General features: G+C 36.2%; 1 protein-coding gene across 12 annotated transcripts in view; it reads right to left on the bottom strand.

The window, feature by feature from the left end:
* LOC106883071 (uncharacterized) overlaps positions 1-13,489 on the bottom strand; it is a 116,416-nt gene that overhangs the window by 31,124 nt on the left and 71,803 nt on the right. For all 12 annotated transcript variants that reach the window (XR_016242575.1, XR_016242576.1, XM_089355073.1 and 9 more), the window contains 4 exons: positions 5,907-5,940; positions 5,539-5,659; positions 2,714-2,811; positions 271-402 (listed from right to left, as the gene is read on the bottom strand). Coding sequence is in view for 10 of the 12 variants with exons in the window: in XM_089355073.1 (XP_089211199.1) it covers positions 271-402; positions 2,714-2,811; positions 5,539-5,638 (330 nt within the window). In the remaining 2 variants the exon portion in view is untranslated. The remainder of the gene's footprint in view (positions 1-270; positions 403-2,713; positions 2,812-5,538; positions 5,660-5,906; positions 5,941-13,489) is intronic.

Raw genomic sequence — 13,489 nt, 5'->3', positions numbered from 1 at the left:
GTTTAACATGTTTCTGGCAACTAAAACCTGTTCTCTCAGAGAGTATTACTTCAAAGCTATACAAGTAAATGTGTGAAAAACAAAATAAGAATTTTGAAAAAAGTATCTATAAAACTAGCTTTTAAATAATAAATGTCAATGGAAGTCTAGCAGAATAAAATAGTAATCAAAGGTATCTGATTTAGACAAATATCTTCAATATTATAAGATAGACATTTGATAGTTAAAAACAAAACAAAAAAAAAACACATTAAATATAATAATTCTCACATCTGCAATGGACATGTTTTCAAGCATAGAAATTTTAGGTGTAGGAAGCTTGTACTCGGTTCCATGAGGAACCTTTTCTTTGAGCTCACTTGCTTTTGGAACATATTCGAAAGTATCATCATCTTCTTTGTCCTGTGAATAACAATTATATTCAATAAACTTCTTAAATTATATTAACTAGTTTCATAACATTAAGAACTGAAATTTTGAAGGAAAAAATGGAGAAAAGTTTTAAAAATTAAAAAATCGATGAGGCCATGTGGTTAAGAAGCTTGCTTTGTAACTGTGATCTTAGGTTCAGCTCCAGTGTGCAGTATCCTGGGTAAGCAACTTCTACTTTAGCCCTCTGTGAGTGGATTTCGCAGATGGAAACTGAAAGAAGCCTCTAAGTCTATGTGTATGTGTGTATATATCCTTGCCTTTACATCATGTGACAGTTGTAAACAAGCATCACTGTCATATAGCTGCCCTCTGACAAAGTACAATATGTTGATTTGCTGTTTTGTCAGAGAATGGATATCTGAATTCCTTGGACCATGCCTCATACATACTAAAGATAGGATCTTGGAAATTTTTAAACTTTTCCTTATACAGCAACTTATGACACACAACAAGTTGAAAAAAATTCACAATAATTTTTGCAATATTTTGCAATTATCTCAGTTTCTTGAGATAATTTTGGCTTAATGTATTTTGTCAGAAGAGGGCAACATACAAGTGAAGTTATTTGTTTCCAGTCATCCATGAAAAATATGTCTGGCCAAAGATAAGTATTATTTACCTTGCTTGGTAGCAGAAAAGGCATCCAGATCAGAAAAATCTTCCTAAAAAGTTTCCACCAAACCCATGCAAGCATGGAAAAGTCAATGTTAAGATGAAATAATAATAAAGAATTCAGCATAGAAACAATGAAATGCTCCATGGCAGTTGTGAATTCATGGCTCTCAGACTGTAAAATACACTGCATTCATGTGGAGTAGAATCTTAAGTATAATTTAACCTTTTTGAAACCAACCCACATGAGACCATTCCTAGTTCTATGATACAAACTTCCTGTTTTCAAGGGTTTTTAAATCAAAACCTTCCAACAAAATTGAATGTTAATTTATGTTTTAAATACCAGATTCACAATGATGAAGTTATTTTACAAAATTCTTTATTATTTTCAAAATTAATTAAAACAAAAGTAGTGTAGTTCAACTGAAATATGGTAACAAAAGGGTCAAGACTCAAGAAAATCTATACTATACAACACTTGAGAGACCCCCAAAAATCCTAATTAATATTGCTATGAGACTCATGAATGATAAACCTTTTCTTACCATATTTCTGTTTAAAAAAAAACCCTGCCTTTGTTTCAAGTAATTCTGAAAATAATGAAGAATTTAGTAAAATATTTTCATCATTACTAAGCTAGCATTTTGCACATAAATTCCTTTCTACTATAAGCACAAAGCCTGGAATTTGAGGGGGCGGGGTAGTCAGTCACATCCACCCCAGTACTTCACTGATACTTAATTTATTGACCCTGAAGATGAAAGGCAAAGTTGATCTTGGTGGAATTTGTCCTCAGAATATAGTGACGGGTGAAATACTGCTAAGCATTTTATCTAGTGTGCTAATGATTCTGCCAGCTTGCTGCCTTAATTTAGAACATAAAATAAGCATGAATTTTGAGAGAAGGTTTTAATTAAGATTATTTTAAAACTGGAGGTTTGTATCATGGAACCCAAGATGATCTCAGATGATTCACCTGAGTAATCAAAAGGATTAATAACTGCTATCAGACACAAGCATGATTAATGATTGTTATCAGATACAAGTATGAACAATAAGTGCCATGATTAAGAAAATGAAATAGTTTTCAATATACTTTGTAAATTTTAAAACATAGCTATGTTTTTAACTATTCATGCAAAGAGGCACAGACATGTCTGTGATGTTAAGATGTTTCCTTCCCAGCCACATGGTTTTGGGCTCAGTCCTACTACATGAAACTTGGGCAAGTGTCTTCTACTATATTTCCAAGTTGACCAAAGTCTTATGAAAGGATTTGGTAGACAGAAACTAAAAGAAACCTATTGTATCATCCTCATCATGTAATGTCCATGTTCTACACTGGCATAGGTTGGCTGGTTCGACAGGATCTCACAGGTCCAAGGATTACACTGTGCTCTCTAATGTCTACTTTGGTAAGGTTTCTACAGCACGACATTCTTCCTAACATCAACCGCTTTACAGTATGCACACACACACACACAAACACACATGTGCTAAAGGTTTCTTGCACTTTCTGTTTACCAAATCCATTCACAAAGCTTTGGTTGGCACATTGCTATAATAGAAGATACTTTCACAATGTGTCTCACACTAGGATTGAACCCAAGCTTCTTAACCACACACTTATGACTATGCCTTATTAAAACACACAAAAAAACTTTACTTCTACAGCAGGAGTTTTCACTATGTGTTTTTCTTTCAGTTGGGAAATTTCACTTTCAAGGACAACGTTTCTTTCTTTGACATCTTTGAACATCTTATCTGAAATAATAATTTTAAAAGAAAATTATATAATTACAGAAGAAACACATATATATATATATAAATAAAAAATAAATGCGCCCTTTTAAAGCTTAGCCAGGCTCATGGGCCTGGTTTCCCGGTTTCTATGGCGTATGTGTTCCCCAGCTGGATGGGACGCCAGTCCATCACAGCGTTACTCATTTTTGCCAGCCGAGTGGACTGGAGCAATGTGAAATGAAGTGTTTTGCTCAAGAACACAATGTGTCGCCCAGTCCAGGAATCGAAACCACAATCTTACGATTATGATGCTGATACCCTAATCACTAAGCCACGTGCCTCCACACACACACACACATATATATGTATATATATATATATATATATATATATATATATATATATATATAAATTATAATATATATAAATATATATATATATATCATATATATAAAAAAATTATAATATATATAAATATATATAATATATATATAAAATATATAAAAAAATTATAATATATATAAAATATATATACAAAAATTAAAATATATATAAATATATATATACATATAATATATATATATATATATATATATATATATATATAATACATATAAATATGTATATGCATATAATATATATATAATATATATAAATATGTATATACATATAATATATATATAATATATATAAATATGTATATACATATAATATATATATAATATATATAAATATGTATATACATATAATATATATATAATATATATAAATATGTATATACATATAATATATATATATATAATATATATTAAAAAAATTATAATATATATATAAATATATACATATATATAATATATATAAGAAAATTATAATATATATAAATATATACATCATCATCATCATCATCGTTTAACGTCCGCTTTCCAGGCTAGCATGGGTTGGACGACTTGACTGAGGACTGGTGAAACCGGATGGCAACACCAGGCTCCAATCTAAATTTGGCAGAGTTTCTACAGCTGGATGCCCTTCCTAACGCCAACCACTCAGAGAGTGTAGTAGGTGCTTTTACGTGTCACCTGCACGAAGGCCAGTCAGGCGATACTGGCAACGGCCACGCTCGAAATGGTGTCTTTTATGTGCCACCCGCACAAGCCAGTCCAGGGGTACTGGCAATGATCTCGCTCGAAAATCCTACGGGAGCCAGTCAGGCGGTACTGGCAACGGCCACGCTCAAAATGGTGCATCTCATGTGCCACCCGCACAAGAGCCAGTCAGGGGGCACTGGCAACGATCTTACTTGGCTTGCCGGGTCTTCTCATGCACAGCACATTTCCAAAGGTCTCGGTCATATATAATTTTTTTTTTTTTTTTAATAGTTTCAGCTCAGAGCTGCGGCCATGCTGATGCACCGCCGTTTTGCTACACTGTTATTACTGAGAGCCTCCTCCAATATGTGGCACTTGGTGAAGAATGGAGTTTGATGTAGCTACCCTCATTTGCACCTCTCGTCATGAGGTAGGTTCATCTGGGACTCTCAACAGGAAGAGGTCGAGCTTTGATTTAAAACCCCCGACATCTACTTTGTGCAGGTTCCTCAGGCTCTTTGGGAAAATATTAAAAAGCTGTGGGCCCCTGAAACCCAAACTGTTGCAGTAACTGGTCCTGAAGCGCGATGGCATTGCTGGAATCTTTGGCACTATGCAGTGTCATCCCGTTCTGGCATTGGTGTAGCTTTCAATGCCAAAATTTGGCACAATTCCTTCCAGGATCTTCCAGATGTATATTACTGCATACCTCTCCTGCCTTCTCTCCAGGGAGTAGAGTCTTAGCTGTTTCAGCCTTTCCCAGTAGCCGAGCAGTTGCAAAGAGACAACCTTCTTTGTGAATCTTCTCTGGATTGCTTCAAGGTCCCCTGTTAATTTCACACTGGTGGGTGACCATAGCTGTGAGCAGTAATCCAGGCGGCTGAGGACGAATGTCCTCCAGAGGACCATCATGGTTTCCTTATCTCTGGTTCTGAATGTTCTCAGGATCCATCCAGCCAGTTGTCTGCACTTTGTCGTCATCCTGGTAATGTGCACTTGGAAAGAGGTATCATCACTCATGTGTGTGTATATATATATATATATATATATATATACACATAAGGCAGCATGAGCTGTCTGGTTCAAAAGGAGCTGATGAGCCCAAGCACTGCACTAAGTTTCAATGTTTGCTTTGGTATGGTCGCTATGATTGGGGGTTCTTCCCAACACCAACCACTTCACAAAGTGTACTAGGTGCTTTTTATGTAGCACTGGCACTACTGAGGTTACTAAGTAACCTGGAAGGCAAGAGCCCTACAATTGAGTCAGGTCTAGTAGTGAAGGAGGTGGTTTAATGCCAAGTGATGAGAGGTTAAAGTATCACAGACGGACACAAACACTTGACTTGCTATATAGAGGAGATATATGCCTACCCCTGTTAGAAAATGAGAGAAGATGGAGGTGAAAATGTGTTAGGCTACAGGAAGGTGAATATAATAGATATGGTTCAGCATATAGGTAAGTGGAAAGGAGAGTGACAGATGGATAGAGATGGAGACAGAAGTGAATGCAATAAATGGGGAACAAAGGTAGAACCACGGTCAATAGCTAATATCATTTGAGAAGAAAGACGTGGAGAAAATAGGTGGCATCACAGATGATGTGAAATGTGTAGAGGTGGAATGTGAGACTTCAAAATCAGAAACTATTAATGACTACTTACCAAGTGTTTTAAATCCTCGTAGTTTACCTTTCAGTATTTTGTTTTCTGTCAAAATAGACTGTAGCATGTCATTCTCAATTCCATTTTCATTTTCTCCCATTACTTACCAAGGTTTTAATAACTGAAAGAAAATAATAATTATAAAAGTGAAAGTGAGAGTAACATTTACAGTTGATGAACTGGAATAGTGTAAAATGAAGTGTTTTGTTCAAGAACTTAACACACAACCCAGTCTAGGAATTGAAACCATGATCATATGATCATGAGTGCAAAATTGTAATGGAGAAAAGGAGTGGAAAAACAAGAAATAGCTCACAGAAAACTGAGGAAGAAGATTGTAAAACCAATAGTTAACAGATAATACTTACTGGATATTGTAACCGAAAATCAGTCAGAAAATATCTGGAAATAAAAATGAAAACAAAACAATCAGAGACAAAAAAAAAAAACAATAAGTAAATAACAGGTTAATTTTATAACCTTTGTAAATTTTTTCTTTAGAAGAGAAAATAGTCTCCATGACCCTAAACTGGCCTAAAAGCTTGCAACAGGGTGCATTCTGCCAAATGCTCTCATGGTACCAGGTGTTGGTGTTAAACCAATCAATGGGTTGAATCTACTAATCACATTTATAATGAAATACATAGTTTGTGTGTGTTTCAGGAACAAATTTCAAAAATAATCAAGAACTTGTAAAGATTTAGGAAGAAAGTCGTTTGATATCAAAGTTGATGTTTAGGATATAACTTAACAAAAAACTCTGATGTCGAATTACAATGGCAGGTTTAAATACAAATATGCATGCTTTTAGTATAACAAAACTGATGTGGTTATAAACTAGTTGCAATCAAAAAAAGGGTTTAAAGCATTAAAAAGGATGTGGCTTTGTCTTGTGCATGTAAGATGGTGTAGATGATAAATGCAATATGAAGTAGTTACAAAGTGGCTGACTACATCACTGTGTCAGCCCTCATTAACCAACCATGATTACTTTCCCACTTACAGCAACAAAAATGGAAACTTCTACATAAAACAACAGCCTAATCTTTAAATCAGATCCTACTATTTTAAATAAGCAAAGCACATATTTGTTCATGTAGTCCAGAATATCTATAGAAAAGATGAGATGATCAGTGACTTGAATCTTTTTGATCATAGTTTTGCTGAACTGAAAATAAACAACATCCAATGAACTCTATTATGGCAAAATATTAATATGAAATGTCTGTGTAGTAAGAAGCTTACTTCCCAACCATTTGTTTCCAGGTTTGGTCCCACTGCATGGCACCTTGAGCAAGTGTCTTCTACTATAGCCTCAGGCCGGGCCAAAGCCTTGGGAGTGGATATGTTATACGGAAACTGAAAGAATCCTGTTGTATATACACGCGTGTCTTTGTGTCTGTCTCTCGCCACCACTTGACAACTAGTGTTGGTGTGTTTACATCCCTGTAACTTAGCAGTTCAACAAAAGAGACTGACCGAATAAATACCAGGCTTTAAAAAAATAAGTAGTGGAATTGTTTCATTACACCAAAAAATTCTCCAAGGCAAGAGCCCCAGTATGGCAGCAGTCTAATAATTGAAACAACTAAAAAATATATATTTGTTTTTTACCACACAAGACTGTTCCCAGTGAATAGTCCAGTAATAATAATGATTTTCAGGTGAACTCACTGAATAAAGTCAGTCCTATATTAATGAATACCAATGATAACAGATGATATGATAATTATATTTTTTATTTGCCAAAGAAGGATTAAATATAGTGGGGACTAATTGGAATTATTACATTAACCCATTACCTACCAGTGATCTCATATGAGATCACTTAAAAATTACAAATTTTGTAATTATCTGTCAATATTTACACACATCTAACCTTTTTGTTATATCTACTAGGTATATTTTTCTGATATTCAAATGAGGTTTGCTAACTTTTTACCCAATATCTCGCTTATTTCTATTTAAAATGTTATTTTGAAATGTTATTTTGATCATTCCAGCGTGTTTCTAAGGCTGTTTTATGCTTGAAACCAAAGTTTCATTAAAAAAATTCCAGTTAATAGAATTATGGGAGGTAATGGGTTAATTGGCACTTATCCAATCTTGGAGTATATAAAGCAAAGCAGGATTTACAAGTAAATTAGTATAGTAAATTTACAATAAAACATCCAGTTCAGTCACCATGCGATACCTAGACAAATAGAGAAAAAGATCTTAGAAATTTGATTGAGGGGATTACTTACACTCATGTTCCCCACCTCATATGTGTGTGTGTGTGTGTAATTAACTGACATATATTGTTTAAACTGTATACGTTAGTAGAGTAACTTTTTCTCTCTAGTAAGCCTTCTTCCTGTTCTTCATCACTCGCAAATCACAGGTTTCAAGCAGAAGCAACATGCTATCATCGATTTAATGACAGGTTGTCCAACATCCGCAGAAGGCTACAGGTTGTTAACTCAGATGACACCACTGACTAGAGCTGTGATTCTCAACCATTTTTTACCTATGGACCCCTTTGATTCCTATTTTACTCAAGTGGACCCTCATAGCCATTCAATGTTTAAAAAAATTCTATTGTATTGGGTCATCCTTTGATAATACAGTTTTTTTATACTTCTTTTATTTTTCAAAATTACGAGAAACAGAGTTCTGTTTTCATCTAAAATATACTCTCCTTCATTTTCTACAATGCTCTTCCATTTATCTGGTAGACTTGCAAGGCCCCTCTTCCAAAATTCACCTGTCCGTGACAAAAAAATACTCTTCCACTACTGTTCTGACCTCATCTCCAGAATTCACATTTTTTCCATCCAAATGATTTTGAAGACTGCGGAATAAAGGATAATCAGTTGAGGCAATGTTCGGCAAATATGGTGGGTGGGGCATCGTTTCCCATTCAAACGACTCCAGCCTTTGGAATATCATCCTTGCTGTATGTGGCCGAGCATTATCTTAATGGAAGAACACCTTTCATCTTAAAACCAAAGATAGTCTTTTTTCTTCTAGTGCTGACTTTAGCTGCTCAAGCTCTTCACAATAGATCTCCTTTGTTATTGTTTGGTTTGGGTTTAAAAGTTTAAAGTGGACTAAACCTTTCATATCTCACCAAACAAACACCTTACGTGGGTCAAGACTTTCTTTAGCCTGGGGTGCTGATGTTTTCCCTTTTCCTACCCACTGTCTTCGGTGCTTGACATTTTTATAGATAACTGATTTCTCGTCACCAGTCACTATTCGGTATAAAAAAGGTTCATTCATGAGACTTGACAGCAAAGAAGAGTACACTTTCACTCTCTGAGCGTGATTAGACTTGGAAAGTTTGTGAAGAATCCGTTGATCCAATTTGCTGACTTTTCCGATGGCATGCAGGTGTCGATGAATAGTTGAATGACTAAATCCAAGCTTCTCTGCTAGTTCCTTAACAGTTATGATGGGATTTTATTCCACCTGCTTTTATTGCAAGTTGATGTAGGTAGTTCCACCAGGGTTTGCAGGATGTCCTCGTTGAGCTCTACAGATCTTTCAGGACGAGGCTTGTCCTCTAGGCTGTAGTTTCCAGTTTGGAATTTCTGGAACTACCATTGAAACTGGCTTATGCTTATTGTCCGATCCCCATATATTGCATTAATATTAATATTCCTCGCACTTTCCACTACGTTTTTGCCTTTATTGAACTCATAAAGCAAAATATGCCAAATATGCTCCTTTGTCACTTCCATTTGAAAAAAATAACTGTAAAAAATTGAACTGCACTCTTCAAAACTTGCACTAAGAATAAACACAAAGGAAAATTACTACCTGCTTTTATAGCAAGTTGATGCAGGTAGTTTATCCTGTACCCCTCCAACTTTTAGTTCATGCAATTGAAAAAAAACATTATTTATGGGATAGCCCAATATCTTTATAATTAAATATCATTAGGAATTGTACAAAAGAAAAGATTAACATATTTTGTGTATTGAAGAAGTATAACCAATTAATTGCACATAAATTTTAACAGCAAAATCTTATATGAACCCTAGTTGAGAACCACTTCTCTAGAGTAATGTGCACAGATGGATTCTTCATCCATCTGTTAAAAAAATGGGGAAAACTGTATTGAAATCAAACCACAGAGTGGAAGATAACTGCAACTATTGAGTCAAATGACTGGTGCATATATGAATTGTTTCACATGAACAGATGAGTCACAATCTGTGAGCTTGCCATACAACTGGACTCTGGTCACAATGTATTACTGTGGAAGCCTTTAGGTATCGGAAAGTGTGTGCAAAGTGGTTACCACAGCAGTTTACACCTGATTTGAAGAAGAAGAAGAAGAGTAAAAGTCTGCTCTTGTCTGCTGGAAACATTTGAAGTCAATGAATACATGCTTTTTCTGGTAGCAGAGATGAAACATACACGACTGTATTTTCATGATCTAGAAATAAAGTTTCAAACCACAGAATGGCATCACACCTTTTTTCCAAGATGTTAGAAGTTGAAGAGCCAGTAATTAGTACAGGAAGCCATAGTGACTGATTCTGTGTTTACTGGTGAGTGAGGAAGGGTACAATTCTCTTTGAATTTCTAGAATATGACTGTGAACAGCAAGTAGTGCACAGAGACATTTGATAAGTTTAGAAAAATCATTAGGAGGAAGAAGCCAGACATGAATCTGAAAACAATCAACACGTCGAGCAGTCCTCACATGGATTTTTTGGAAGAGGATCTAAGAGTTGGATTGAACAATGGCACAAATGTATCATTTATGATGGAGATTATGTTGAATAGTATATTAGTATAAAAGAAGAGTTATTCAGTCAACATGAGCAATTCGAACAAATTGTATCAGTAAATAAAAAAAAAATGCATTACTTTAAGGACAACCCTCATATTATACAAGTGTATCTATGTCATGAAAAATTACCACATAGCATATATCATCATCATCATCATCATCATCGTTTAATGTCCGCTTTCCATGCTGGCATGGGTTAGACAGTTTGACTGAGGACTGGCGTGCCAGAAGGCTGCACCAGGCTTCAGTCTGATCTGGCAAAGTTTCTAGAGCTGGATGCCCTTCCTAATGCCAACCACTCCGAGAGTGTAGTGGGTGCTTTTATGTGCCACTGGCACGAGAGCCAGTCAGACAGTTCTGGCAACAACCACGCTCAAAAGGTGTTTTTTACGTGCAACCTGCACGGGAGCCAGTCTGGCGGCACTGGTAACAACCACGCTCGAATGTTTTTCACGTACCAGTAAGGCAACACTGGCAACGATCACGCTTGAATGGTGCTTTTTACATGCCGCCGGCACGGGAGCCAATCAGTGGCCCTGGCAACGATAACACTATGATGGCGCTTTTAATTAGTGCCTATCAGGCGGTACTATCATCAGCCACATCAGCGATTTTGATTTCACTTGCCTCAACAGGTCTTCGCAAGCAAAGTTTATTGTCCAATGAATGAGGGGTACTCATAAGTGGGCTGGTTACACCCACTAGCATAGGCCACGGGTTATGGTCTCACTTGGCTTGTCGGGTCTTCTCAATATATGAAGAAAACAAGAACAACTGCATGTTTAAAAAAATACTATTCAAAGCAGAAATATAACATTAAAAATTAATTATTCTTGTTCAAACATGATATATTGCCTTTAAACATGATATATTGCTTCTCATTTTATTTCAATAACCAATATTAGATTTATGTATAATATAATTACTACCATAGGTAAGATTTAGTTAATTAATTATGTTACCTCACTGCCCCCTTCAACATGCCTAGTACCCCGTTGAGAACCTCCCGTGTTCTGGGGGCTTTTTTGTTTTAATGACACAGGCTCCTGTGAGGTTGCCTAGTAACTTGCAAGACAAAGAAAAAGAGAAAGGAAAAAAAAAGATCCTTGACCGAATGTATGAAGTATTTGAGAGGGAGAGTTGGATTATGCCTGGCGTTGAGAAGCTAATATAGGATGTCTTGCTATAGAGATGATAGGCTACCATGCATTGTAGAAGGGTGGAGTGGGAATAGCTGGGAAGAAGATAGAGATTGTGATGATGAGGTACAGAACAAACTTTGAAGATGCAAGAAGGTGAGTATAAGAGAATAGGTAGTGGATTGGGTGAAGAAGAATAAGGGTAATTTCAAGAGAGTGTCAGAGAGATCTCTACACATATAAATATATTATCAGATGTCTCTTTCTCTCCCTATATTCTTTTATGCTGCTGCTTGTTTCAGTGATTTGACTGTGGCCATGCTGGAGCACTACCTTGAAGGGTTTTAGTTGAACAAATCCACTCCAAGGACTTATTTTTTTTTTAAGCCTTGTACTTATTCTAATGGTCTCTTTCACCAAACTGCTTAGTTATGGGGATGTAAACACACCAACACTGGTTAAGCGCTGATGGGGGACAAACACAGACACTAACACACATGGACTTCTTTCAGTTTCTCTCTGCCAAATCCATTCACAAGACTTTGGTCAGCCTGATGCTATAGTAAAAGACATTTGCCCTAGGTGGCACACAATGGGACTGAACCTGGAACCATGTGGTCCAAAAGCAAGCTTCTTACCACACACACACACATATATATATATATATTGTGTGATTGACCAGACTATTGGACATTGTTATACATCATTGGTCATGATGTGCTTTGCTTTGTTTTAGATCTTGACTGACATCACTCAGCTGCCTAGGTGAGCAGGCCAACATTCCTACTGATCGGAAGTCTAATTTGACACAGGGTGGACCATTTACATCTGAGTGGACTGAAACGATGTAAAATAGTAATAATAATCAAAGTATTGCGCATTGTGCTCAGGTGCACTACAACTCATCAAAGGTGCATGTGCAGTACATAGAATTATGTACAAATGTCAGGAAAATGAACAGCATATGAGTCATACAGGTGTGCATGCATATGAAGAGGAGATATCAGATGTGTTGGCGAATTTCAGGAAGCATGGAGGTTTTAAAAGATGCAATGTCTTGGCAACTAACAACTGATGCAGGTAGTTTGTTGCACACTTCAGTAACTTTGGGTGTGAACAAATGTTTCTAATTCAAAAACACATGCAGATGGTCTGGGAATCAAAACCATGTTCTCTTAGTTGTGAGTGCAACACACCTAAGTGTCAGGCCATGCATCTTCACACACATGGGTGTGTAAATGTATTACAGAATATTTATGTGTATCAGGACATCTCTAATCATGTAAAAGTATCAAGGAATATTTCTATTTGATGATGATGTCATTTATGCCCCAGTGATGTTTTCTACCCTTTTGTCTATAAAGAGAATTACTCTCCTGAGACAATTTCCCACAGTAAAGATCTTAACATGCTTGAGCGTACATAAATGTTAAATATAATCGTACACATCTTTATTATCATTATTTATCTCCTGTTTTTCTATGCTGACACGTGTTGGTTGGTTCGATATGAACTGAGAAGCCAGAACTCATATGTCTTCTTTGGCATTGTTTCTACAGCTGGATGCCCTTCCTAATGCCAATCACTTTACATAGTGGACTATGTGCCTTTCTTTGTTTTTTTTTGGGGGGGGGGGGGGAGACTAGCATTGGTGAGGTCACCAAGTTACTAGCAAGACCAGACCCTGTCAAGTGAGTGAGGGATATAGTTTTGAGGGATGTGAATGTATGATAGAGGAATAGGAGCAGGTGACTTGCCGATGAGGTTCCCCAACTGGGGAGAGAGAGATGTGAGGTAAAGGTACAAAGTGTATATGAGAGAGAAAACAGAGGAACAGAAAAGGTTTAGGTAGGTACTAGAGTGAAAAGAGTGTCATAGATGATTAAGAGATGAGGATGGGAGTTGGATGCAATGAATATCAGTTTGGGGAAGGAAATAAAAGAAAGGAAGAGTTACAAGCAATATCTCCTTATGTATAAATGTCTCTCCATCAGTTTTGATGACGAGTACTTGAGTTGTTTGGTCA

This window comes from Octopus bimaculoides, chromosome 7 (assembly GCF_046866305.1).
Source record: "Octopus bimaculoides isolate indiv1 chromosome 7, ASM4686630v1, whole genome shotgun sequence".
NCBI lineage: Eukaryota > Metazoa > Mollusca > Cephalopoda > Octopoda > Octopodidae > Octopus > Octopus bimaculoides.
The sequence above is the reverse complement of the archived record's forward strand: the minus strand, read 5'-3'. Positions and strand labels throughout refer to the sequence as shown.